We start from the raw sequence: 27,952 nt of genomic DNA, 5'->3' as shown, positions 1-27,952 counted from the left end.
CCTTATTTTCTTTTTAGTGGTATCTTCTGAAGCACATAAGTTTTTAAATTTGATGAGTCTAGTTAGTCAATTTCTTCTTCGATGGATTGTGCTTATTTAGGGTATGGCTAAGAATACTTTGTTCAATTCAGGGTCCTGAAGATTTTCTTCTAGAAGTTTTGGAGTTTTTGCTCTTTTTACAGAGGTCTCAGAACCCTTTTGACCTGGTTTGACAAGAAATTTAGATTGAGATTTATTTTATTTTATTTATTTATTTTTTGTCTTTTTAGGGCCATACCCGCGGCATATGGAAGTCCCCAGGCTAGGGGTCCAATCGCAGCTGTAGCCACTGGCCTATGCCGTAGCCACAGCAACACCAGATCCAAGCTGCTTCCGTCACCTACACCACAGCTCACGGTAAGGCCAGGTCCTTTAACCCACTGAGTGAGGCCAAGGATTGAACCTGCATCGTCATGGATACTAATCAGATTTGTTTCCACTGAGCCAGGACAGGAACTCCGAGATTTATTTTTTGCTGTTGTGCAGGGAAGAGTTTTGCTATATAGCAGACCTGAGATGGCTAACCTTAGTAAGCCCTGCTTGCAAGGTTAGCTCTTGACTGGTACCTGGGAAACTTAGAATTCAGGAGAGTTCCCACTGTTTCCAGAACTGATAAAAGGAGTTCACTGGACTTAAGGAGTGATAAAAGAACTGATAAAAGGAGTTCACCTTTTGCACAAAAAGGTGATTTATACGGAATACTTGCTTTTCTTCTAGGAGTCGTAAATTTTGAAACATGCTAGGCAGAGGTGCCTACCTGACCAGCCCCCAGTAAATACCCCAATGAGCTTCCTTTGGAAGCTGGCATTTTCACACATGTTATCGGCCCTCCTTTTTTTTTTTTTTTCCCCCTCAATGAATTTTGTTACATTTATAGTTGTACGTGTCAGCACTCTGCTGGAGGAATTATGCGTGTTCTGTGTGACTCCTCTGGGAGAGAGGAGTCTTCGCAGCCTGTTCGTGGTGACCTCCAGACCTCACTGCATGCACCTTTCCCTTAGCTGATTTTGCTGTGTCCTTGTGCTGTAATAAATCAAAGCAGTGAGTCCTGCCCGTCTTCCTAGTACGTCACTGAACCCAGGGGTGGTCTTGGGGACCCTGAAAGCCTAGGGGTGTCCAATTGCTTCAGCACCATTTGTGGGAAAGACTGTCTTTTTCCCCTTGAATTGTTCTGTCATCTTTGTCAAAGCCCGTTGACCATAAATGTCAGGATTTATTTCTGGAGTTCCGTGTGGTTCCATTGCCTGTCCCTAGGCCAATACCACATTGTCTTGATTATTGAGGCTTTATAGTAAGTTTTAAAATCAGATAGCGTAAGTCCTCCAATTTTGCCCTTCTTTTTCAAAATTATTTGGCTCTTCTAGGTCCTTTGCATTTCCATATAAATTTTAGGATCAGCTTGTCAATTTCTGCTAAAAAGCTTACTAAGGTTTTGATTGGAATGGTCTTGAATTGATAGATCAGTTGGAGAGAATTGACATCTTGACAGTAGTGAGTCTTCCAATCCATAAACTTGGATTGTCTCTCCATGTAATATCTCAGCAGTTTTAGTTTGTTTTGTTTTGTTTGTTTGGCTGTGCCTGTGGTATGTAGAAGTTCCCAGGCCAGGGGTCTGGGCCACAGCTGTGACAATCTTTTTTCATTTTTTTTTTTTTTTGCTTTTTTTTTAAGGTCACACCCATAGCATATGGAGGTTCCCAGGCTAAGGGTTGAATCAGAACTACAGGTACACCAGCCTACGCCACAGCCACAACAACACTGGATCTGAGCCCCGTCTGTAACCTACACCACAGCTCATGGCAACACTGGGTCCTTAACCCACTAATCGAGGCCAGTGATCGAACCCACCTCCTCATGGAGCCTAGTCAGGTTCATTATCCCTGAGCCACAATGGGAACTCCCAACAATGCTAGATCTTTAACCCACTGAGGCACCAGGGAACTCCTTCTCAGCGGTTTCTTTAAGTTTTCAGAATACAAGTCTTATGCTTCTTTTCTTAAATTTGTTCCTGGAGTTCCCATTGTGGCTCACAGGGTTAAGAACCTGACTAGTCTTCATGAGGCTAGTTGCTGTGGCTGTGGTGTAGGCCTGCAGCTATAGCTCTCATTCGATCCCTAGCCTGGGAACTTCCATATGCTGCAGGTGCAGCCTTAAAAAAATTATTTTTGAGTACTTTATTCTTTCTGATATTCTTATGAGTGAAATTGTTTTCTTTTTAAAAGTAATTAATTATTTAATAGAGGTTTAGTTGTACGATTTCAGGTTAGTTTCAGGTGTACAGCAGAGTGATTCAGTTATACATATATATTCTTTTCCATTGGGGTATTACAAGATATTGCATATAGTTCTCTGTGCCGTACAGTAGGTTCTCATTGTTTATCTATCTATTTTGTATATAATAGTGTGTTTCTATTAATCCCAAACTCCTAATTCATCCCTTCCTCTGAGATTGTTTTCTTAATTTCATTTTAAGATTGCTTATTGCTAGTATATTGAATTGTATCCTGTGACCTAGCTAAACTTACAGTTCCTGTATTTGTTTCGTGGATGCCTGCGGGTTTTGTACATGCAAGATTATGTCATCTGCTAATAAAGATGGTTTTACTTTTTCCTTTCAATCTAGATGGCTTTAATTTCTTTTTTCTTTCTTTCTTTCTTTTTTTTTTTTTTTTTTTTTGATCTTTTTAGGGCCCCACTCACAGCATATGGAAGTTCCCTGGTCTAATTGTATTTGTAGCTGCTGGCCTATGCCACAGCTTCAGCAATATGGGATCTGAGTCGCATCTGTGACCTACACCATAGCTCACGGTAATGCCAGATCCTTAACCCACTGAGCAAGGCCAGGGATCGAACCCACATCCTCATGGATACTAGTGGGCTCATTAACGCTGAGCCACGACGGGCACTCTGCCTCTAATTTTATTTACCTTATTGCCGCCGGCTTGAACTCTAGTCTGTTATTAATTAGCAGTGGCATAAATGGGCATCTTTTCCTTGTTTCTGATTATAAGGGGGAAGGCGTCCATATTTCACCATTAAGTATAATGTTAGCTGTAGGGGTTTGTAGATGTCCTTTATCAAGTTTTGTAAATTCTCTTATTTCTAGTTGGTTGATGATTTTTACCGTAAATCTGTTTTGGACTTTATCACATGCTTTTTTTCCTGCATCTGTTGAGACGACAATTTATTTTTTGTGCTTTATTCTGTTAATACAGTTCGTTACATTAATTGATTTTCCACTGTCCTGGGGTAAAACCCACTTCGTCATGATGTATAATTCTTGGGTATTTTGCTAGGTTCAGGTTGCTAGTATATTGCTGCAGATTTTTGCATATATATTCATGAAGGATATTGATCTGTGGTTTTGTTTTCTTGGGGTGTCCGCCTCTGGTTTTGGATCAGGGTTATACTCAGTCTTATAGGATGAGCTGAGGAGTGTTACCTCCTTTATTTTCTTCTCCATTTTCTTTTAAAGGGATAATTTACGGTCTTTCACGGGTGATGGGGAGCAATTCTTTTTTCTATCCTCAAAGCTAATTCTTTGGAGAGATGTCTTAGGATTCACACCTGGCAGCTCAGTGTCATTGGCTGTATCCCAAGTCAGTTTATGGCCAGGTGTGGCTCAAAATGGGACCACCCTGAGACAACCTTATCTGATCGCATCTGGCACCTGCATTTGCAGGTGGACCTTCAAAGCTTCCTTACAGGAATGGGGGTGCGGTGGGAGGGGGGCGCATCTGCTCACCTGGCAGCTGGGATGTGCACTGAGGTTGTCTCTCTCTCCATCTCTTTCAACAGAGCAGCCACGAACCAAAAGGTACGGGAGCAGGTACGCCTGGAACTGAGCTTCTTGAACTCAGACCTGCAAATGCTCAAGGAGGAGCTGGAGGGGCTCAACATCTCGGTGGGAGTCTATCAGAGCACAGAGTAAGTGAGGGCAGGGCTTCTTCCGGGGGCTTTCTGAGCCTTGGAATGTGCCTGCACCAGGGATGGATAGGGTATGGCAGAGCCCACTTTGGGAATGATCAGGTTTGGGGTTGGGCCGGGTACAGAGTTAAAGGGATGAACTCATGAGTTTGTTGGAAATACCTGTCAGTTGGACCAAAAGGCATTTCTTTTCTTTTTTTTCTTTTTTTTTTTTCTTTCTGCCTTTTGTAGGGCTGCTCCCATGGCATATGGAGGTTCCCAGGCTAGGGATCTAATTGGAGTTGTAGCTGCCGGCCTGCACCAGAGCCACAGCAACGCGGGATCTGAGCCGTGTCTGTGACCTACACCATAGCTCACGGCAATGCTGGTTCCTTAACCCACTAAGCAAGGCCAGGGATCGAACCCGCAACCTCAGGGTTCCTAGTCGGATTCGTTAACCACTTCGCCACGACAGGAACTCCAAAAAAGGCATTTCTTTGTCCTGGGACCCCTTGAGACATAGTTTTACAGGAACAGCTGCATGGCTGGGTCCAAGTGGGGAGATGACCTCTCTCACGTGGCCTGGGTCGTGGCTCCGCCGTAAAGATGCTCTGCAAGGGTGGCTGTGGTGAGCTCGGAGAGCCAGCCTGCCAGACAGGGCCCAGGTTGCCCTGTCTTCCTCCCTCTCAGCCTCAGCACCTCACACATGGCCGGACTCTGGCTTATCCTGTTGACGGAGTACAAAACCGTATAAGTTGCCTTTCACATCAAAGAGGATGAGACCTTTTCGAGTTCCCTGAAGAGAGAGTGTAACTTAGACACTTTGGAACTGTTTCCTGTTAAATAGTTAAGAGACAAATATTCTAATTCAGAATCATCTCTTAGGGAGTATTGGTGGGGGGCCCTCTGCGGAGGCATGGCCTTCAGAAAAGCTCAGAAAGTCTTTCTCCCCAAAGTAACCTACCTTTGAAAGAAAAGTCCATCTTTTTTGTCCTTTTGCCATTTCTTGGGCCACTCTTGCAGCATATGGAGGTTCCCAGGCTAGGGGTCAAATTGGAGCTGTAGCCGCTGGCCTATGTCAGAGCCACAGCAACGCAGGATCCAAGCCTCATCTGCCACCTACACCACAGCTCACGGCAACTCCGGATCCTTAACCCACTGAGCAAGGCCAGGGATCGAACCCGCAACCTCATAGTTTCTAGTCAGATTCGTTAACCACTGAGCCACGATGGGAACTCCAAGAAAAGTCCATCTTTAGGAAGAAATAACTTTGAGGAGTTCCCATTGTGTCGCAGTGATTAACGAACCCGCCTAGGAACCATGAAGTTTCGGGTTTGATCCCTGGCCTCGCTCAGCGGGTTAAGGATCTGGTGTTGCTGTGACTGCAGTGTAGGCTGGCAGCTGTAGCTCTGATTGGACCCCTAGCCTGGGAACCTCCTTATGCCATGGGGGTGGCCTTAGAAAGACAAAAGACAAAAAAAAAAAAAAGAGGAAATATCTTTGAGAAGCTCTGAAGAATGGTTTACACACTTTTCTGTGTGGGGAAGTGGGACTGCTCAAATCCTAAGGGGGCCCCAGAGGAAACTCAGAAAATAGCTTCCTGGATGCACAGAAGGAAAACGTTGGGGAGCCTTGAATCACCCTTTGAAATGTGCTTTGTCTTTCTTTTCTTTCTTATTTTCTTTTTATGGGCTGCCCCTGCAGCATGTGGAAGTTCCCAGGCTAAGGGTCAAATAGGAGCAGAGCTGCAGCTGCCGGCCTACACCACAGCCACAGCAGTGCTGGATCCGAGCCACAGCTGCAACCTACACCACAGCTCACCGCAACACCAGATCCTTACCCCACTGAGGGAGGCCAGGCATTAAACCTGCATCCTCTTGGGCACTGTAACGGGTTCTTAAACCCCTGAACCCCGATGGGAACTCCTGGAATGTGCTTTTTCTGACTGTTGCTCCTCCCCTTCAGCATCTTCGGGGTGTTTTTCTGAGCCATGTGTGAAACCTCTTCTCTTTCTTTTTTTTTTTTTTTATTTTATTTTATTTTATTTTTTTAATTTTTTGTCTTTTTGCCATTTCTTGGGCCGCTCCCGCGGCATATGGAGGTTCCCAGGCTAAGGGTCTAATCAGAGCTGTGGCCGCCAGCCTACGCCAGAGCCACAGCAACGCAGGATCCGAGCCTCGTCTGCAACCTACACCACAGCTCACGGCAACGCCGGATCTTTAACCCACTGAGCAAGGGCAGGGATCGAACCCGCAACCTCATGGTTCCTAGTCGGATTCGTTAACCACTGCGCCACCACGGGAACTCCAAATATGCTTAATACGGAGTTCCCGTCGTGGCGCAGTGGTTAGCGAATCCGACTAGGAACCATGAGGTTGCGGGTTCGGTCCCTGCCCTTGCTCAGTGGGTTAACGATCCGGCGTTGCCGTGAGCTGTGGTGTAGGTTGCAGACACGGCTCGGATCCCGCGTTGCTGTGGCTCTGGCGTAGGCCTGTGGCTATAGCTCCGATTAGACCCCTAGCCTGGGAACCTCCATATGCCGTGGGAGCGGCCCAAGAAATAGCAAAAAGACCAAAAAAAAAAAAAAAAAAAAAAAAAAAAAAAAAAAATGCTTAATACTTGATGTTTCTTTTTTTTTTTTCTTTTTTTTTTTTTTTTGTCTTTTTGCCATTTCTTGGGCCGCTCCTGCGGCATATGGAGGTTCCCAGGCTAGGGGTCCAATCGGAGCTGTAGCCACTAGCCTACACCAGAGCCACAGCAACGCGGGATCTGAGCCTCGTCTGCAACCTACACCACAGCTCACGGCAACGCCAGGTCCTTAATCCACTGAGCAAGGGCAGGGGTCGAATCCGCAACCTCATGGTTCCTAGTCGGATTCGTTAACCGCTGCGCCACGATGGGAACTCCTCTCTTCTCTTTCTTTGGTGATCATCCGCGAGCTGGTCCCTGTGCCCTGGCTCACTTCCCTGTGGGCTCCCAGTGCAGTCCTGACACCTAATCAGAATAACCAATAAAGGGCTTCCCCCAGCCCACGCTCTGGCATTAAATTCCAGTGTTTTGCCCACAAGGCCAAAGTTCCTCAAGGAGGCAAGGCAGAACCAGACTTTGATGATAAACGTAGGATGTTTTGTATTCCCCCGGCTGGACTGAAGCGCCGAGGGTGTTCCGAAGAGACATGCGATCAAGGCCGCTGTGTGACCACAGCGTGGCTCCAAAGCAGTCATCAGTCTTCTGGGCATTGGGAACAGGAGAGAGAGATGTGCAGATTCATAATTCACACCTTGCGTTTACATCCACTCCTTTTCCTGTGTTCAAAGCAGATTGGTTTTTTTCTTGGCACCTTGATGTTTAAGCACGTCTGTGAGGCAGGCAGGAAAGAAACAATCTCATCATGCAGATGAGAAAACACAGAAGGGGAAGTTCCCGTTGTGGCTCAGCGGTCAAGAGCCCCCCCCCCCCAATAGCATCCATGAGGACATGGGTTTGATCCCTGGCCTCGCTCAGTGGGTTAAGGATCCCGCATTGCTGTAGCTGTGACATAGCCTGGTGACCCCTAGCCTGGGAACCCCTAGGTGGTGACCTCTAGCCTGGGAACTTCCATATACTGCAGGTGCAGCCCTAAAAGGGAAAAAAAGAAAGAGGAAAACACACAGAGGCCAGAGGTCTCGGAAGAAGTTGTGTTAGCGTAAGATTGAGGGGGATGGTGCCCTGGCCAGCAGGCCTTGGGATACTGGCTGCTCCTGGACAGTCAGGGAGGAGCGGGCTCACTGCCAGCCCTGTGCAGGGTGAGGCCAGGAGCCATGGGGGCCCAGAGGAGAGAGGTACCTCCTAGTAGGATCCAACATCCCCCCCAGACTTTGGGGCAGCCACACACCCTGCTGGGGCCTGCCTGCTTTCTGCATAGTTGTTTTCTGTCCCCCACAGAGGCAGCTTCAGCTTACAGCCCCATTGTCTGCTCACCCTGCCCGCATTCCTGACCTCCTCCTTGGGCTGGGCTGAGCAGCCCCAGGAGGTCTCCTGTTACAGGTCAGGGAGCAAAATCCTTGTTTGCAAAACACAGCTGAGCCCCCTGGGCTTCCTGTTGGCCCTGCCCCTAAAACCACTCCTAGGGTGACCTGTGGGGTGACCAGGTGGTCCACGCAGGGGGAGGGGGGGGAGGGGAAGTGGCTGGCCCAGGGCTGGGAGCCAGGTGCACTCAGGTGTCAGATGGGCCCCTGCCCTCAAGGCCTTCCCTGTGCTGTGGATGGGAGCCCTGGAGAGATCTAGGAGGAGGGAGAGGTGAGACCCAGGGATCTGTCTGTAGGAGGAGGGCTGCAGGAGAGGTGAGACCCAGGGAAAGAGGAGAGAGAAGGAGGAGATGCTCTAATTGCCGCCGTGAGTGCACTGCTCAATAGGTCTCAGCACAGTTACTCTAAGAAGGGTTGCCAGTGGAGGGATAAACCAGGGCAGAGATGGGAGGGGCCTCGTGTGAGGCTGAGTCGTCTAGAAGGGACTGGGACCTGCATGGGGACACAGACTGACATGTGGTCTCTGTGGAGAATGAACTGGTGTGTGCTGGCTTGGTAGGAGGGAGGAGAGGGGGTGGGGACCTGAGCTGGGCTGCTGGGGGGAGGCTGTGGGGTGCAGAGTGGCCCCGAGAGGGATGTTCATATACCTTGCTGTGTTCCTTCTAGGGAGGCTTTTACGATTCCCCTGATTCCACTTGGCCTGAAGGAAACCAAGGATGTTGACTTTTCAGTGGTTCTCAAGGTAAATCTCAAAGCATTGGGCACTAACTGGGTGTTTAAAAGGGAAGTGCAGGAGTTGCGTGTCCTCTGCAAGTGGCTTTAGCTTCAACGGGCTGAGTGTCCGTTGATTTTTGCAGGGTGGCCTTGAGCCTGCTAGGCAGGCCACCTAGAGAGCCTTTGGCTTCCTTTCGCAGGCTTCCTTTCATCCGGTCACTAAGGCTCCTCAGGTGCCTGGAGAAGGGGTTGGGAACCCCCCCCCAGGCCCGTCGGCCCCAGGAGGCCAAGTCAAAGAGGGAAAGCGAGTCTGCTGTGTGCATGCATTTATCCTGTTTTAATATCTTTTTTCTCTCAAATTTTGTAACCAATTTAGGCCATGTTTTGGGAAAAGTTTTTTCTTTCCCCTTAATATTTTATTGTGAAAATAGAAAAATTGAGAGGCTTTTACAGTGAAACCGTGTTCTCACTACCTAGATTCTCCCGTGAACATTTTGCTGTAGTCAATACATCACATTTGTCCATCTATGCACTTCATATCTATATACGTCAATCTCTTTTACTTTCTTACTTTCAATTTTAGTTTTTGTTTTGGCCACGGTGTGCGGCCGTTTGATGTGGGATCTCAGTTCCCAAACCAGGGATTGAACATGGGCCACAGTGGTGAAGGTGCTGAATCCTAACCATTAGACCACCGAGGAACTCCCCCATCTTATTATTTTATTTTATTTTATTTTATTTTATTTTATTTTATTTTTTTGGCTTTTTAGGGACAGGACACACCTGGGGCATATGGAAGTTCACCCACACCACAGCTCACGGCAACGCCGGGTCCTTAACCCACTGAGTGAGGCCAGGGATCGAACCCACAATCCCATGGATCCTAGTCAGGTTCATTAACCACAGAGCCACGAAGGGAACTCCCCCATCTTATTTTTTTATACAGTTCTTTCATTCTTTTTTTTTTTTTTTTTTTTTTTGGTGGCCACACCAACAGCATATGGAAGTTCCCAGGCCAGGGATTGAACCTGACCTGACCTGATTGATTCTGATCTACACCATAGCTGCAGCAACATCAGATCCCTTAACCCACTGCACCTGGAGGGGGACCAGGCCTCCAAAGTGACTTGAGCCTCTGCACTTGGATTCTTAACCCACTGTGCCACAATGGGAACTCTGATTTTGGGATACATTTAAAAGTAAATCAAAGATGTCGGGTCAATGCCCTTAAATGCTTCAATAGCTAGAGTTTATGAGTCCTCTGCCCCCTAATTCCTGGATGTCTGCCTTCTTTTCTCTCTCCCCTACCTCTTCTTTTCCATCTTTCTCTTCTCCTCCCTTCTTTCTCTCCATTAAAAAACAAAACAAAACAAAACAAACAAAAAACTTTATTGAGGTATAATTCATACACTGCACCATTCACCTTTAAAATGAATGTTGGCTGGCCTCCCCTTAGCTGTGTGTGTGTCTCTGGCAAGCAGTGACACTAGTAGTCTGACCAATGTCTGTCACTGTGCAGGGTGCTGGTGCTGTCACAGACCCTGCCTTTGGAGCCTGCGGTTCCATGGGGGATTCAGGTGGGAAGCAGGAGACATGCTTTGATGGAGGCAGCCAGGGATGCCTTGCACCCAGGCTGGGACCACGAGAGGCCTTCTGGTGCCCGGAATGCTTTCTTCTTCCTCCTGGCCCCAGATCCATCCCTCTGAGTTTTACTGAATCACCTCCAACTCGCATTTAGGAGGAGGAAGTAGCGACGAGGTAGAAGGCAGTGCCTGTCTTTGAGCTTCCCAGAACAGGCATGGTGTAGAGCAATGAATTCCACCATTGTGAAAATGCTTCAAATAATTTTTTTTTTTCTTTTCACAGTCATCCTGTTGGTTGACTCATCTTGGACTGCTTTTAGTTTAGAAAAAAAAAAAATGATCCTATGGCATTTGGGGCACTATAAAATTTGTCCTTTTTATTTTTCTTTTGGGCTGTGCAGAAGTTCTCAGGCCAGGGATCAAAGCCATGCCATAGCGATAACAGTAACACATCAGTGACAGTGCTGGATCCTTAACCCACTGCACCAGAGGGAACTCCTGCAGTTTGTTCTTCCACCTGTTTGTCTTTCTGTCTAACTATCTATCCATCCATCTTTTTTGGCTGCATATGGAATTCCCGGGCAAGGGATCAGATCCAAGCCACAGTTACAAACTGTCCTGCAGCTGCGGCAATGCAGGATCTGTTAACCTGTCGTGCTGGACCGGGAATCAAACCTATGTCCTGGCACTGCTGAGACACTGCTGATCCTGTTGCACCACAGAGGAAAATCCCACAATTTGTCCTTTTAAAAAGCAATTGGTTAATACTTCGAAAGCTTTTGTACTTGACCTCTGGTCTCAAAGAGAGACTGTGTGACATGAGCTCTTTCACTCAGGGCCTTGTTGACTGCTGCCTTGTCTAAAGCCAGGTCCCAGGCTCTGTGAGTTTAGCGTTTATTTTGGAGTTTAAGAAAGGTGATCGTCATGGCTCAGTGGAAATGAATATGACTAGTATCCATGAGGACTCAGGTTTAAGCCCTGGCCTTGCTCAGTGGGTTAAGGATCCAGCGTTGCTGTGAGCTGTGGTGTAGGTCACAGATGTGGCTCGGATCCCGCATTGCTGTGGCTGTGGTGTAGGCCGGCAGTTGTAGCTCCAGTTTGACCCCTAGCCTGGGAACCTCCATATGCCATGGGTGTGGCCTTAAAAAAAAAAAAAAAGCATAAACGTCCAGTTACATAACAAATAAGCGATTAGAGTATAACGTATGGCCTGAGGAGTATGATCAATAATACTGTAATAACTTTGTGTGGCAGCAGATGGCAGCTAGACTTATCTTGGTGATCATTTCATAATGTATGCAAATGTCAAATCATTATGGAGTACACCTGAAACACAATATTGTAGTCAACTATATTTCAATTAAAAGAAAAAATACATACCTAAAGCCCCAAAATGTCTGAGTTTGGAAGGAAATTTAAAGATCACCAAAAAAAAAAAAAAAAAAATAGTGCAGGCATTTCAAAGAGCGACTCTTGGAGAAACTTGGGAATTTCATGGGCATCTGTAAGGATCCAAACATGTCATGTGCTGAATTCCACATGAAAGCTAGTTCTGGGGAGGGCGGGGCTGGGCAGGATAAAAAACACATGTTGTGGGCATGGCTAACTGAGACTGAGACTTCCAACCATGTTATTTTAGCCTAAGAGAGACTCTACACATGTCAGTCATACAAAATATGAGAATGTTTGGGAGACATTCTGTTTTTTTTCCCCACATTTGTGCTTAAGAGTAACACAGACAGGTGCCACAGAAGTAGTTTGCCCCAGGAGACTAGATACAATTCCCTGTGCTTGCTATTCAGTAGGCCCTCACCGCTTATTTATTCTAAATGTAATAATAGTTTGGGAGTATCCATCATGGAGCATTGGAATCTGAATGCGCCTCAGTTGAATCTCACTAGGAACCATGAGGTTGCAGGTTCGATCCCTGGCCTCACTCAGTGGGTTGAGTATCTGGCGTGGCCGTGAGCTGTGGTGTAGGTCACAGACATGGCTCAGATCCCAAGTTGCTGTGGCTGTGGTGTAGGCCGGCAGCAATAGCTCCGATTAGACCCCTAGCCTGGGAGGAAACCTCCATATGCCACGGGTGCGGCCCCAAAAAGACAAAAACAAAAACAAATTCTTTTTCCAGAGAATTCAAGTTGTTTTTCTTTCCTTTTTAAGTACAGCCTTATTAATTTATTTTTATGATGGAGAACAGTATTGCAAAACATTCCGAAAAATACCAAGCCATGAAAAGAAAGATCCCTCGCATCCACACACACCACTCCCTTCTCTGCCCCCTCCCTCCCCGGAGCTCTGTAACTTGCTCAGTACTTAATGAGTCTGGTCCTCTGATCTGGGACCTGCCTTAGAGGGCTGCGTGGCTCCTCCCATCTGTCTGGGCTTAGTGAGGTGTCTGCTTGTAGGAGGTGCTGAAGAAGGTAGCTGTTCATTTCATTCATAAGGCAGCTTTCATGTTGTGTTATCAGCAGCCCTCCGCTGACCATCTTTGCACACCTCACTGGCCATTCCCTCCGGGTAGATTTCTAGGTGAGGATTTGGTGGGTCAAAGCTACATACTACCTACTACCCACCAGAGGTGTTCCTGCCTGACATCCCACCCTGCATAGCGGCTTACGCTGGGTATCACTCATCAGTTTGATTTTGTGCAGTCAGGCGAAAATGAAACCTTTACAGTTTGGATTTCTTTGATCCGTTCTAGAGTTGGATACATTCTCCTGCCTTTTTTTTTTTTTTTTTTTTTTTGGCTTTTTAGGGCCACACCCATGGCATATGGAGGTTCCTAGGCTAGGGGTCCAATCGGAGCTGTAGCTGCCAGCCTACACCACAGCCACAGCAATACTAGATCCGGGCGGAGTCGGCATCTCCTGCCTGGTTCTAATGGCTCTAGAGCTCTTCCATCATCCCTGTGGTTTCCTGCAACCCTGCCCACATCACTGTAAGAATTCTCTCCTTGGAGTTCCCGTCGTGGCTCAGTGGTTAATGAATCCGACTAGGATCCATGAGACTGCGGGTTTGATCCCTGGCCTTGCTCAGTGGGTTAAGGATTCGGCATTGCCATGAGCTGTGATATAGGTCACAGACGTGGCTCGGATCCTGCGTTGCTGTGGCTCTGGCGTAGGCCAGCGGCTACAGCTCTGATTTGACCCCTAGCCTGGGAACCTCCATATGCCACAGGAGCGGCCCTAGAAAAGACAAAAAAAAAAAGGAATTCTCTCCTTAAATTCATGGCAGGCACATCAGCGTGTGCCCCTCCTCCTGCCTGGACCTGATGGTTGGGAATGCTGGCGCATGTTATATACCTGAACATAATATCCACGAGCATGTTTCTAATTGTTGATATCAACAAACAACAAGTTTTATGTCTTTCTTGTGTTTGTTTTTTGGCTGCACCTGCGGCACCTGGAAGTTCCCAGGCTAGGATTCGAATCAGAGCTGTAGCCGCCAGCCTACACCACAGCCACAGCAACACCACATCTGCGATTCAACCTACACTGCAGCTCAAGGCAATGCCAGATCCTTAACCCCTTGAGCCAGGCCAGGGATTGAATCCCCATCCTCATGGATACTAGTCGGGTTTCTTAGCGCACTGAACCGCAAAGGATTCTTTATACATAGTTCAGGGAAACTGGCCACCCATTTGGTAAAATAAAAAGTTAAAGCCCTATGCCTCATTTTTCTTACCCCCAAACAAATTCCAGATAGACTAAAGATTTAATGTTAATTTTTGTTGTTGTTTTTTTTAGGGCCACACCCTGGGCATGTGGAAGTTCCTAGGCAAGGGGTCAAATTGGAGCTGCAACCGCCAGCCTATACCATAGCTGCATCAACATGGGATCCAAACCTCATCTGCAGCCAACACCATAGCTCATGGCAATGCCAGATCCTTAACCCACTGAGCAAGGCCAGGGATTGAATCCATGTCCTCATGGATACTAGTTGGGTTTGTTACCGCTGAGGCACAACAGGAACTCCTTGTCATATTTTATTTTATTTATTTATTATTTTTTTAATTAAAAATTATTTTTATTTTTTATTTATTTTTGTGCTTTTTAGGGCTGTACCCATGGCATATGGCGGTTCCCAGGCTAGGGGTCCATTTGAAGCTACAGCTGCTGGCCTACACCACAGCCACAGCAACACCAGATCCGAGCCGAGTCTGTGACCTACATCACAGCTCACAGCAACGCCAGATCCTCAGCCCACTGAGTGAGGCCATGGATCGAACCCTCAACCTGATGGATCCTAGTCGGATTTGTTTCTTCTTCATGTCGGGAACTCCTCCTCGTCATATTTTAGATTCCACATATAAGTGATATCATATCGTATTCGTCTCTCTGTCCGACTTACTTCACTTAGTATGATCATCTCCAGGTCCATCCATGTTACTGCAAATGTCATGGTTTCTTTCTTTTTATGACCAGGTAATATTCCATTGTATATATGGACTATCACTTCTTTATCCATTCATCTGCTGATGGATGTTTAGGTTATGTCCATGTCTTGGCTGTTGTGAACAGTGCTGATATGAAGATGGAGTGCACGTATCTGTTCGAAGTACAGTTTTGTCTGGGTATATGCCAGGAGTGGGATGGCTGGATCATAAGGCAACTCTATTTTTAGTTTTTTGAGGAGCCCTCACAATTTACGTTCCTACCAACAGGCCATCTTCTAATCTACGGTTTAATTTCCTTATTTGTTGTGCCTATGATTTATTTAGTTATTTTTGTCTACCTAAATATGAGGCATATGGAAGTTCCCAGGCTAGGGGTCGAATCAGAGCTGTAGCTGCTGGCTTATGTCACAGCCACAGTAATGCCAGATCCAAGTTGCGTTTGTGACCTACACCACATCCATGGCAATGCCAGATCTTTAGTCGACTGAGTGTGGTTAGGGATCAAACCCGCATCCTCATGGATACTAGTTGGGTTCGTTACCACTGAGCCATAATGGGAACTCCTTTGTCTGTCTGTCTGTCTGTCTATCTATCTATCTATCTATCTATTGCTTTCATACTTGCTTTATTTGTATCCCCCAAATAATTTTATAAAGGAGTTAAAAAAAAAAAACCCTAAAAATTCCTCTTGGTCTGATACGTAAAAAACCCCAAGCCTGCTCTATTTACTGTGGTCTCAGGCATCCTTCCCTTGGCTTTGCCCCTGCTCCCTGTTCTTCCTCTTTGTCTAATTTCTGACGCAGACTCTGCTTTTGGGATCAGTTTTATATTCCTCGGCCACCATTTTTTAATCTGATGCTGTGGCCTCTCCCTGGATTCTTAAGCCTTTTTTTTTTTTTTTCCTGCGCCTGTGGCACATGGAAGTTCCCAGGCCAGGGATCAAACCTGAGCTACAGCAGCAACCTGATCCCCTGAAGGGACAACGCCAGATCTTTAACCTGCTCCGCCACAAGAGCCCTCCAGGATTCCTAAACCTTTGCCCTGGCACTTGCTTTCAGACCTCCATTGGTCCCACGTCCTCAGGCCACATGCCTGTTACTTAGTGTCTGTGCTCCTTTGCCAGTTGATAAGCTCCATGGGGCAAGATCTTTCTTTTGTGCACTGATGTAGCCCCAGCACTGTGAGCATATCCTGGCACACAGTAGATGCTCATCAATATGTCTTATGACTAGAGTTTGGTTGTGTCACAGTGAACTAAGGATCTAGCATCATCACTGCAGCAACTTGAGTGGGTTCAATCCCTGGCCTGGGAGCTTCCACATGCCACAGGCACGGCCCAAAAAAATAAACCCACAGGAGATGCAACTATTCTCATACTAAGCAAAGTAAGTCAGAAAGAGAAAGACAAATACCACATGACATCATTTATATGTAGAATCTAAAATAGGGCACAAATGAACCTATCTACAGAACAGAATCAGACTCAGAGACCTGGAGAACAGATTTGTGGTTGCCAAGGGGGAGGGGAAGGGAGTAGGGTGGACTGAGAGTTGGGGGTTAGTAGACACAAACTATTACACTTAGGATGGATAAGCAGTAAGGTCCTACTGCATATGCAACTATTTTAGAAAAATGAACCTACAGAGCAGTCTTCAAATACTAGGCAGTTGGGGGTCTCAGTGGGGCTCTTTGTTTGTGGAAGTGCCCTGAGCTACTCTCACAATGATTCCCATCACACACCCTGAGGGTAGCCAAGACATGATTCTCCTTTGCCAGGAAGGCCATGTGCCCAGGTACTGAGGGCCACCTGAAGGATGAGGTCTAACTCCCTGAAAACCTGTGATGTTTGCCAGGATTATTTAGCTTATAGTCACACAAATCACTTAACTGTGCTGCCATGACATTTTTAAATAAAATAACTTCAGCTTTTTTACTGAAGCAACAAAAGCAAAAATATATATATTTTTTAATTTTTTGGGCTACATCTGTGGCTCATGAAAATTACCAGGCCAGGGATTGAATCTGAGCCACAGCTGCAACCTACCCTGGATCCTTAACCTACTGCACCACAGCAGCAGCTCCCAATAAAAGCAAAATTTTAAATTATACCTCAGCAAAATTAAGACAATATATCCCATCACTCAGAAGATCACTGTAGCACATACCCTCCCACAACTTTTTATGGATTTTTTTTTTTTGCTTTTTCAGGGCTGCACCCATGGCATATGAAGGTTCCCAGGCTAGGGGTCTAATTGGAGCTACAGCTACCGGCCACAGCCACAGACACAGCAATACCAGATCCGAGCCTCACCCGTGACCTACACCACAGCTCACAGCAACGCCAGATCCTTAACCCACTGAGCAAGGCCAGAGATCAAACCAGCAGCCTCATGGTTCCTAGTCAGATTCGTTTCCGATGCCTCACAATGGGAACTCCTTTTTGTGAATTCTACATGTGTTTTTAAAAGGTGGGGAGACAGTAGACATTACTGTTTTTGCTTGTTTACGATTTTGAATGACAACTTAAGTATTGCATTTTTCTTACAGGATTTCATCCTGGAACATTACAGTGAAGATAGCGACCTCTATGAAGATGAAATAGCAGATCTCATGGATCTGAGACAAGTATGTTTCTGTGTGCAGTAGGGGAGGTGGATAGCTGCTAGAACTTGATGACTCTTTTGGTGGGGGGGCTGTGCCTGTGGTACGTGGAAGTTCCTGGGCCAGGGATGAACCTGTCCCACAGCAGAGACCCAAACTGCTGAAGTGACAATGCCAAATCCTTAACCACTAGGCCACCAGGGAACTCCTTATTAACTCTCTCTCTTTTGGGGGGGTGGGGGCTTTTTTGGGGGCCACACCCTTGGTATATGGAAGTTCCCAGGCTAGGGTAGGAGTTGAATCAGAGCTGTGGTTGCTGACCTCTGCCACAGCCAAAGCAACGAGGGATCCAAGCCACATCTGCAACCTATATCACAGCTCATGGCAACGCCAGATCCTTAATCCACTGAGTGAGGCCAGGGATCGAACCTGTATCCTCATCGGTGCTAGTTGGATTCATTTCCTCTGGGCCACAATGGGAACTCCCTTATTCACTCTTGATATGATCCCATCGTTGCCCTCGAAGTCTTGTAGAATTGCTGACAGTCGGAGGTGGTGGGGAGGGGCTGTCGGAACCATCCGTCGAACTTGCCATGTAAGAAACCACAGAGTGGACAGACGTGCGCATTTGGGGCTGTGCTCTGGGACTTACAAGTTCATCCCAGTCATTTCCACTTCTCCTCGAGTTCATAATGCCAGCATTGGAGCCCAGGCTCCGGAGAACTAGTGTCTGAGCATTTTCCAGGGCGGCCCGTCGGCTGTGTGCTCACCTCCTTACCCCCTTGGTGGCTCCTTTCCTTTCAGGCTTGTCGGACACCCAGCCGAGATGAGGCCGGGGTCGAGCTGCTGATGAGTTACTTCATCCAGCTGGGGTTTGTGGAGAGCCGATTCTTCCCACCCACCCGACAGATGGGGATCCTGTTTACCTGGTAGGTGCCTGGGCTGGGGCTCTGCCCATCTGGCCACTTTGGGGGACCTCAGCACCACAGAGGCTCCTCTGTACTGCAGCCCCTTCTTTCTTTTTTTCATTCTTTTTTTTGGCTGCACCCATGGCAGCCAGGGTTTGAGCCTATGCTGCAGTCGTGACCATGCCACAGCTACAGCAATGTCGGATCCTTAACTCACTGCGCCATGGCGACTTGCTGCAGCCCTGTCTTTCTTTTTTTCTAACTGTCCCATTAATACAGCAGAGCCTGGAGACGCAGAGATAAGCTGGTGCTTCTTTATAAACGAGATCTATAGGGGAAAAGGCTCCAACAGACCATGGCTTCTTGCTTCTCAAAGCAAGTGAACTGAGAAGGGGCACTTTTTTTCATGCTCGTCGTATCATGGAGGAAACACCAGAGCTGTGAGGTGGAACTAACAAGAAGCAAGATCCTTGCCCCAGATGGGATGGAGGTAGAATTGGGTTTTGTCCTAATGACAAGGGCAGCACACAGATAAGATGATAAAAACTGCAGCCAGAAACCTTTGGTTCTTCCCCAGAGTTGGTGCTTTCAGTGATTAGTGTTGTTTAAATACTTGGAAGATGCTCTACCTCATCTCTGAGTTTGCTTAGGAGTGTGTGAAAGGAGAATAAATCCCAGGAGCACAGGGGCCTCTTCAGGGTTAAGTTTCACCCCAGCAGGTGGCTATCGATGCTCCTTTTGAAGGGAAAGGCAGGTGACTTTTCCTAAAGATGTGTTAGCTGCCTGCTCCGGGTTGAAAGGACCAACTGTGACTTCTCAGTATTGAATTAGGAAGAAGCTCCAGAGCCATCACCTGGCTGGTGTGTCAAAGCATATCCCGGGTCTCTGAGTCTGCAGGAAGAAGGGTTAATCATTGCTACATTTCATTTAGGAGAAGCCTTATGTTTTTTAATGCATTTATTGTTGAGAAACGTTTCAGGTTCAGAATAAAATTGAAGGGAATATACAGGGAGTTCCTACATACCCCCTGCCCCTGCATACCCCAGCCTACCCTGCTGTCAGCATCCCCCACCAGAGCGGGACATTTGTTAAAACTGACGAAATCTACATTGGCTCCTTGTCACCCCAAGTCCTTCCTTTACATAAGTGTTCCCTCTTGGTGTACCTTCCATGGGGTTGGACGAATGTCTAATGACATCTATCGACGTTATAGGATCATAAAGAAGAGGTTCTGTTCTGTGTTCCACCTGAGCAGCCCGCACCCCACCCCCGACTCCCTACTCCCTACTCCTGGCAACCACTGATTCTTTTTGTCTACATTATTTTACCTTTTTTTTTTTTTTTTTTTTTTTTTGGTCTTTTCTAGGGCCACACCTGCAACATATGGAGGTTCCCAGGCAAGGGGTCCAACCAGAGCTGTAGCCGCTGGCCTACGCCACAGCTACAGCAAAGCCAGATCTGAGCCCCATCTGCGACCAACGCCACAGCTCACGGCAACGCCGGATTTGTGACCCACTGAGCAAGGCCAGGAATCAAACCCGCAACCTCATGGTTCCTAGTTGGATTCGTTAACCACTGTGCCACGATGGGAACTCCTGTTTTATCTTTTCCAGAATGTCACATACTTGGGATCATACCGAATGTAGCTTTTTCAGATCGGCTTCTTTCACTTAGTACCATGCATTTCAGCTTTATTCCGGTCTTTTCATGGCTTGACAGCTCATTTCTTTTTAGTGTTGCATAATTTCCCACCTTGTGGAACAGTTTGTTTACCTGTTCGTCTATGGACAGCCATCCTGGCTAAGAAGCCTTGTTGGTTTTTTTTGTTTGTTTGTTTGTGCTTGTGGGTGTCTTTAATTTTTTTTTTTTTTTTTTTTTGTCTTCTTTAGGGCCACGCTTGCTGCTTATGAAAGTTCCCAGGCTAGGGGTTGAACCAGAGCTGCAGCTGCCAGTCTACCACAGCCACAGCAGATCTGAGCCATGTCTGCAACCTACACCGCAGCTCATGGCAATGCCGATTGTTAACCCGCTGAGTAAGGCCAGAGATTAAACCCAAGTCCTCATGGCTACTGGTCGGGATTCGTTACTGCTGAGCCACGATGGGAACTCCGTGGGTGTCTTTATCCAGCGTGATCAGGCCCATCATCTTGCTTGGAAATAAAAGCCTCATTCATTGCATGTGCAGCTTTGAGTTTTACTCAAGAGATGAATTTTGTCCATTTTTACCCCCCAAGTGGCACTCCCTAGCCAAGTAATCCATGCTCTCAAAACATGTTTCTTTTAAACAGGTATGACTCCCTCACAGGGGTTCCGGTCAGCCAACAGAACCTGCTGCTGGAGAAGGCCAGCATTCTGTTTAACATGGGGGCCCTCTACACCCAGATCGGGACCCGGTGTAATCGACGGACACCAGCTGGCCTGGAGAATGCGGTGGATGCCTTTCAGAGAGCCGCAGGTGTGTCTTCTCGAGGGCCGTGGGCTGGAGCCTGGGCCCAGCCTGGGCCTGAAAGGACCAGGCCAGGTTCCAGAGAAGGGTGTACCTTTCCTTTCACGAAGGAAATTGTTTACTGACTCAAACCCTGTCCTCGCCATCTGAGCCTGGCTCATGTACACAGTGGTTAACGATTAATCTTTTCCAAATGAGTGGCCCCGCAGATGGCAGTGAATGAACTGTTTCTTAGGACACAGTTTTGAAGAGAGTAGGTTTCCTCCAACAGTGAAGGCATAGGCTTTTTTTTTTTTTTTTTTTCTTCTTTTTTCTTTCAGCAGGGTTGTCTCATCAGCATGTATTACTATCCGTGCCTTTCCGTTAAGGGCCTTCTGCAAAGTGTGCTCACCTGAGGTTACTCTTCTTGGCCCTCCTGTCAGATGATGCTCAGGACCAGCCCCTAGAGGATGGGGCTGCCAGGCTGGATGTAGCAGGCAGGCCCGGCCCCTGGGTGTCCAAGCATCCTGCATTGTTCTCCTCTAGCAGGGCCTGGTAGGCAAAAGCAGGGTCTGTGCTGGCACACGTTAATCTGCTTTGGGATGTTAACCCCCAGTAGAAAACCTTTTGTGGTATCTCATTTTGCAAGGCCGAGCAGAACCATGGCTTTGCCATTTTGGCTAATCATGGAATTGCTTGCTTGGTTAAAACGATCAAGCACGTGCTGTAATTCCACGTGGGAGTTGCTTTCTTTTCCTGTCAGGCCTTTTCTGGGCTCATCATTCTTTTCTTTTTTTTTTTTTTTTTTTTTTTTTGCTTTTTAGGGCTGCACTCGTGGCATGTGGAGGTTCCCAGGCTAGGGGTCTAATTGGAACTGTAGCCGCCAGCCTACACCACAGCCACAGCAACACCAGATCCGTGGGCTTATCTTTCTTTCCAAGGAATCTGTACTCAGTGACCCATCTCACAGATGACAGAGATCGGGACAAAACAAAATGAAGCTTGAGAACAGAGTAGGAGCGAATCCCAGAGGGAAGCGAATAGCCTGCAGCCACTGCTATCCTGCCGCAAGGTGGTTTATGCTTTGCAGCAAAACCAGAGGAACCAGTCAGATGGGATTCATGCCGGAGATATTATTTCAGCTCCAGGTTGATTGTCCGTTAATGCTGTGACGCTTTTCTAACACATAAAAAGTCAGCTGAGGGCTCTAGCATGAAAATTTCCACTGGAGTGGCTGACCTCTTACCTGAGGTCCTGGGAAAAAGCCCTGAAGTTCTGAATGACCCTGGGTTGAGTGTGAGCAGGTCCCCCTGAGAGCCTTTCAGCTGTTCTGTCTGCCTTCTGCCTTCACCTCCATTAACTGCCTCGTCATCTATGGAATGTCTCACAGATGTCCCAGGTGAGACAGGAATGGATAGGGAGCAGGCTGGTTTCCTGACTTGATACAGATGTAAATGTTTTGTTTTGTTTTTTTGTCTTTTGAGGGCCACATCTGCAGTATGTGGTAGTTCCTAGGCTAGGGGTTTAATCAGAGCTACAGCTGCCGACCTACACCACAGCCACAGCCACGTGGGATCCTTAACCCACTGAGCAAGGCCAGGGATCAAACCTGCAACCTCACGGTTCCTAGTCAGGTTCGTTTCTGATGCACCACAAGGGAAACTCGGAGATGTAAATGTTTTGGAAGGCAGTTGGAGAACAAAAATTTCCCAGCTGGTAGAAAGACATGGATAACCATGTAACCATTTGTAACCCTCTTTAGGAGTACAGTTATATTGTTGCATAACTGTGCCTCTCCAGAACTTTTTTTTATCACCTCAACGCAGAAACTCTGTCCCCTGAAACACTAACTCCTCCTCCGCCCCTCAGCCTCTGAGAAACATTCTACTTCTTGTCTATGTGAGTTTGACTCTTTCAGATACCTCATCTCAGTGGACTCATACAATATTTGTCCTTGTGATGGACTTATTTCACTTCAGGTCATGTCCTCATCCATGGTACATACACTTAGCGTGTATCAGAATTGCCTTCCTTTTTTTGTTGGTTTTTTGGTTTTTTGTTTGTTTGTTTTGCTTTTAGGGCTGCACCTGCAGCATATGGAGGTTCCCAGGCTAGGGATCAAATCAGAGCTGTAGCCATTGGCCTGTGTCATAGCCACAGCAACATCAGATCTGAGCCGTGTCTGCGACCTACACCACAGCTCACAGCAACACCAGTTCCTTAACCCACTGAACAAGGCTAGGGATTGAACCTGCAACCTCATGGCTCCTAGTCAAATTCATTTCCCCTGTGCCATGGCGGGAACTTCCCCCCTCCCTTTTTTGATAGGCAAGAAATAGATTTATTAAGATAGGATGCTTGTGAGAGATACAGGTGGGCAGGCAAAGAAGCACTGCCCCGAGGAAAGTGGAGAGAATTGCCTTCCTTTTTAAGGCTGGAAATATTCCAGTGTATGTATATACCTCGTTTTGTTTAGCCACCTATCTGTTGAGCGACTCATCTGCATTGTTTCTGCCTTTTGACTTTTGGGGATAATGTCGCGACAAGCATTCCCGTACAAGTATCTGTTGAAGTCTCTGCTTTCAGTTCTCTGGGGTTATACCTAGGAGTGGAATTGCTGGGTCTCTGGTAATTGAGAATCAGGGTTTTTTTTTTTAGTCGCTTCAGAATACCAGTTTTATGTTTTGCGTCTGTCATTTTCCATACTCCTGAGCAAAGCGGTGAAAGAAATAGGATCCCGAACTAACGTGCCACACACTTGCACTTGCAGGAGTTTTAAACTACCTGAAAGAGACATTTACCCACACTCCAAGTTATGACATGAGTCCTGCCATGCTCAGTGTGCTGGTCAGAATGATGCTCGCACAAGCCCAGGAGAGCACGTTCGAGAAAGTCTGCCTTCCTGGGATCCAGAACGAGTTCTTCATGTTGGTGAAGGTGGCTCAGGAGGCTGCCAAGGTAAACCTTGCTGTTTCCCGTGACGAGTGGGCTGAGCGGGTGTGCAGGTGTGTGCTCACTGGAAGCAGCAGGGCTTTCTGTGGTTGCTCGCCCGTGACCTGGGCACCGTGCCCGCCCTGACTGGCCAGTGCGCTGGCTCGCACTTTCTTGGCAAGTAACGGTGTTTCAGATGCGGATCACTAATTCCATCTGCAGCTTAGCCTCAAAACCAGCATAATGACGGCTGCCCGCTGTCCCTTTTAACTCTGACGCTGACAGCACTAGGAGCCCTTGGAGTGGCTCCCAGATTCTGGTGCGGCTTCTGGCAGGGGCTGCTGCAGAGAAGAAAGGGCTCTTTTTCTGCAGCCCGGCTACGTGAGGGCCCCTGTGCCAGGCCCTGCGCTTTCCCAGCACTTCTTCTGTTTTAGGTGGGAGAGGTCTATCGGCAGCTGCACGCAGCCATGAACCAGGCGCCAGTGAAGGAGAACATCCCTTACTCCTGGGCCAGCTTGGCCTGCGTGAAGGCCCACCACTACGAAGCCCTGGCCCACTACTTCACAGCCACCCTCCTCATCGACCACCAGTGTAAGGCTTGGAGGCTCAAGGCTCTGGGCTTTGATCAGGGTTTCCGTTTTGCTGTCTCTGGGCGATTCTGAGCCAGTGAGAGCTTTCTGCCTGCCCGGGGGTTACCTTTCGGCCCAGGCAGCTGTCACACAGGGTGGGCTTAGGGGTTATGTGGTACCGCCCACTGTGGGAGGAAGAAGGATGATGTTCCTTCTGCCTGGGATGGAGCAGACAGCTTGATGGAGATGGAATCTATGACTAGGACTGGGACCAGGGAGGCCCTGGCTGCAGGCACAATGTCTAGTGGGATGCCCGTAGACTCAGTAATGGAGATACTATGTTAATGTAATAAGTATAAATGAGTCAAAATGAATGGGAAAAAAAAAAAAAACTACAGTGATTTAACATTTAAATAAAGACACAGTGCTGTGTTGAACCACATTGGAATGTGTAACAAAAAGAAATTTGGTAAGCTGTTCATCATGAATTTTTTTTTCTTTTTTTTTTTTGGCCATCCTATGGCATATGGGGTTCCCTGGCCAGGGATCAGATCTAAGCTGCAGGGTTTTTTTTGTTTGTTTGTTTTTTGGGGTTTTTTTGTCTTTTTTTTGCTATTTCTTGGGCCACTCCCGCGGCATATGGAGGTTCCCAGGCTAGGGGTTGAATCGGAGCTGCAGCCACCGGCCTATGCCAGAGCCACAGAAACGCTGGATCCGAGCCGCGTCTGCAACCTACACCACAGCTCATGGCAACGCCGGATCTTTAACCCAGTGAGCAAGGGCAGGGACCGAACCTGCAACCTCATGGTTCCTAGTCGGATTCGTTAACCACTGCGCCACGACGGGAATTCCCTAAGCTGCAGTTTTGATGTACACCACAGCTACAGCAACACCGGATCCTTAACCCTCTGCTCCAGGCCGCGGATTGAACCTGTGTCCTGGCACTGCAAAAATGCTGCCAATCCCATCGTGCCACAGTGGGAACTCCCGTCATCACCATTTTTTGCATTAATTTTGATTCTTAGAAAATTGTATTAAAATATCATATATGTTGATGGCTGAGTTGGAGGCACCTCTTTAAATTTGCAGCCCTAGGTGAGTGCCTGACTCTCCTTAACCCTGGTCTTGGCTCTGATCTGAAGATGAATGAGACTTTTTTTTTTTTGCCATTAGTGCTGATCAAGGCAATCCTTAGAATAACGTAAAGGGTAACCCCTGGCTCCAGACTGCCTGGGTTCATAGCTCAGCTTTGCCCTTTACTAGCTGTGTGATCTTGGGCAAATTATTTGACTGCTCCATGCCTCCGTGTTCTCATCTGTAAAACAGGGCTATGAAGAGACCCTGTCCCACAGGCTGTTGGGAAAGCTCTGTGCATCTCTGCAAAGCTACATAGTGCCTTGTAGCTGCTAGGCTCTCTGAAAGTGTTGTAGACAGGACATGTCACGTAAACCAGTGGAGTGGGTCAGTCACTGTGATGGGAACACAAATGAGGCAGTGGTTGGAGTCCTTGGTGTAGCCATGGACGGTTCTTCACAGGCAGGGCATCTCAGTTGGACTTGGACCTCTGAGGAGGACTTTTTTCCTTCCCCCCATCTTTTTAGGGTCACACCCGAGGCATGTGGAGTTTCCCAGGATAGGGGTCAAATCAGAGCTGCACTGGCCGGCCTACACCACAGCCACAGCAACTTGGGATCCCAGTTGTGTCTACCACCTACACCACAGCTCATGGCAACAGTGGATCCTTTACCCACCGAGCAAGGCCAGGGATCGAACCTGCATCCTCGTGGGTACTAGTCAGATTCGTTTCCACTGAGCCATGGCGGGAACTATTGAGGGGGACTTTTTTTAACTGAACAGAACAGGGAGGGAAGGGACAGCTGGAGTGAGAACACATTCCTGTGAGCCCAGCTACGGAGGCTGGAGTGTTGAGGTGGCGGTAGCTGATTTGATGAGATTAGGAGGGGACAGGTGCCAGGGAGGGTGCAGGCATGGTCTGCCATGGAGGCCGCCAGAGGTCTGAGGTCGGGCTGTGCTTGGAGGTTCCTGCGATGTGTGACATCGGGGAGGTAGAGAGCAGGGACCTGGAGCCAAATCACGAGCCTGTAGAGTGCGCCTGGCCCCATGCACTAAGGCCTGTGGGCTGGATGGCCAGGGTGTGTCTAGGGTTGGAGAGCAGACCCATCATCCCAAGTGCCCTATAAAGCTGGAGAAGGAGCTCCTGCTGTGCTGCAGTGGGTTTGGCGGTGTCTCTGCAGAGCCAGGATATAGGTTCGATTCCCAGCCCCTGCACAGGGGGTTAAAGGATCAGGTGGTGTGGTGTAGGTCACAACTGCAGCTCGGATCTGAATTCCATTTGCCTCAGGGTGGCCGAAAAAGGTGGGGAGGAGGACTGGAGAAGGCAACCTGGAGCTGGGGCTGAAAGGAGGCTCTCCCAGTGCGTCCCTGGTGCCGTCTCCAGAGCCCGCACCACAGCCACGCAGAGGGACTTACCCTGTGGTTCTTGTTGCAGTGAAGCCTGGCGCAGACGAGGACCACCAGGAGAAGTGCCTGTCCCAGCTGTACGACCACATGCCAGAGGGACTGACGCCCTTGGCTACGCTGAAAAACAGTCACCAGCGCCAGCATTTGGGTGCGTGTCACTCTCCCACTCCCTCCCTCCCCCCCCATGTCCCTTCTGATGCCCCGCTGTTCTGGATCACACACAATCCCAGACAGGTCCCCAGGACAGGGCCTGGAGCGTAGGGCTTCCTGAGTCATCGTGGCCACTCTGGATCCAGAAACCATAAGGCATAGTCCTCTCGCCTCAAGGGCTTCCAGAGCTGTGTGCTCACAGGTTCTGTAAGAGACCAGGCTTCCTACAGTGGAGCCAGAGCTTTGGCAATCTTCTAGCACCCTCGTGGTTCAGGGGATGGACCTTGTTCATCGTAATCTGGAAGGACTTGGTCCTTATGCCACACCCAAGAACTGGTATTGAACTGTCTTGGTTTGGCCTCTGACGAGTCTCAGAATAAAGAGCACTTTCCATGTGCAAACCTGAATTCTTCCACCACCCACACTTGCCCCCACACCACACATGCACCTTCTCCATCTCAGTGATGGCAACTCCATCCTACGAGGTGTTCAGGCCAGAAACCTTGGACTCACTCTCTGCCCTTGTCCTATTCTTGATTTGCAGATCCCATTGACTCCACCTAGAAAACACATCCCAAATCTGATCACTTCTTACCTACCATCCTTGTTTAAACTACCCTTAAGTAGTGCCAGCTTAACAAACGTTGACTCGCGTGTCTCACATGACCCTACAAGACAGATACATGATTCTGTTTTTCACTCAAGGCCCTGTGTGCTCCCATCTCACCCAGAGTAGGAGCAGAAGTTCTCACCTGTGCATGGAAGCTTGGACATGGTCAGGCCCCTGCTCCTGTCTGGCCTCATTCCCCACCCTTCTCTCCAGCCCCGACTCCATCTAGCCAAACGCCCAAGGTCCTGCTGCCCTTAAATGTACAGGCATACTCCCCTTTGCACTTGCTGTTCTAAGGAACGTTATTCTGTCAGGTATCCTCATGACAGCTCCCTCGCTTCCTTCAGGGCTCTGCTCAAGTTACCTTCTAGGAGTTCCCTGGTGGCTCAGTGGGTTAAGGATCTAGTGTTGTTACTGCTGTAGCTTTGGTTACTGCTGTGGCATGGGTTCACTTCCTGGCTCAGGAACTTCCAAATGGCATGGGCATGCCTCCCCCCCCCAAAAAAAGTTACCTTCCAAAAGGCCTTTTCTGATCACTCACCACAGAAGAGCAATTCCACATTCCCCATCTTCTCGTGCCAAGTCTGCCTACACTGCTTTATTTTTCTCCAGAACCTTATTGCCACATG

General features: G+C 48.0%; 1 protein-coding gene across 3 annotated transcripts in view; it reads left to right on the top strand.

The window, feature by feature from the left end:
- Window positions 1-27,952, top strand: part of RHPN2 (rhophilin Rho GTPase binding protein 2) — a 70,692-nt gene that overhangs the window by 26,594 nt on the left and 16,146 nt on the right. For all 3 annotated transcript variants that reach the window (XM_021094286.2, XM_084960396.1, XM_021094287.2), the window contains 8 exons: window positions 3,838-3,966; window positions 8,619-8,694; window positions 17,196-17,273; window positions 18,054-18,178; window positions 20,446-20,612; window positions 23,353-23,540; window positions 23,948-24,104; window positions 26,592-26,711. In XM_021094286.2, coding sequence (XP_020949945.1) covers window positions 3,838-3,966; window positions 8,619-8,694; window positions 17,196-17,273; window positions 18,054-18,178; window positions 20,446-20,612; window positions 23,353-23,540; window positions 23,948-24,104; window positions 26,592-26,711 — 1,040 coding nt within the window. The remainder of the gene's footprint in view (window positions 1-3,837; window positions 3,967-8,618; window positions 8,695-17,195; window positions 17,274-18,053; window positions 18,179-20,445; window positions 20,613-23,352; window positions 23,541-23,947; window positions 24,105-26,591; window positions 26,712-27,952) is intronic.

This window comes from Sus scrofa, chromosome 6 (genome assembly GCF_054392235.1).
Source record: "Sus scrofa isolate SSC_HxYL_T2T_F1_AM1 chromosome 6, Sscrofa_HxYL_maternal_Yorkshire_Landrace_v2.0, whole genome shotgun sequence".
Lineage (NCBI taxonomy): Eukaryota > Metazoa > Chordata > Mammalia > Artiodactyla > Suidae > Sus > Sus scrofa.
The sequence above is the reverse complement of the archived record's forward strand: the minus strand, read 5'-3'. Positions and strand labels throughout refer to the sequence as shown.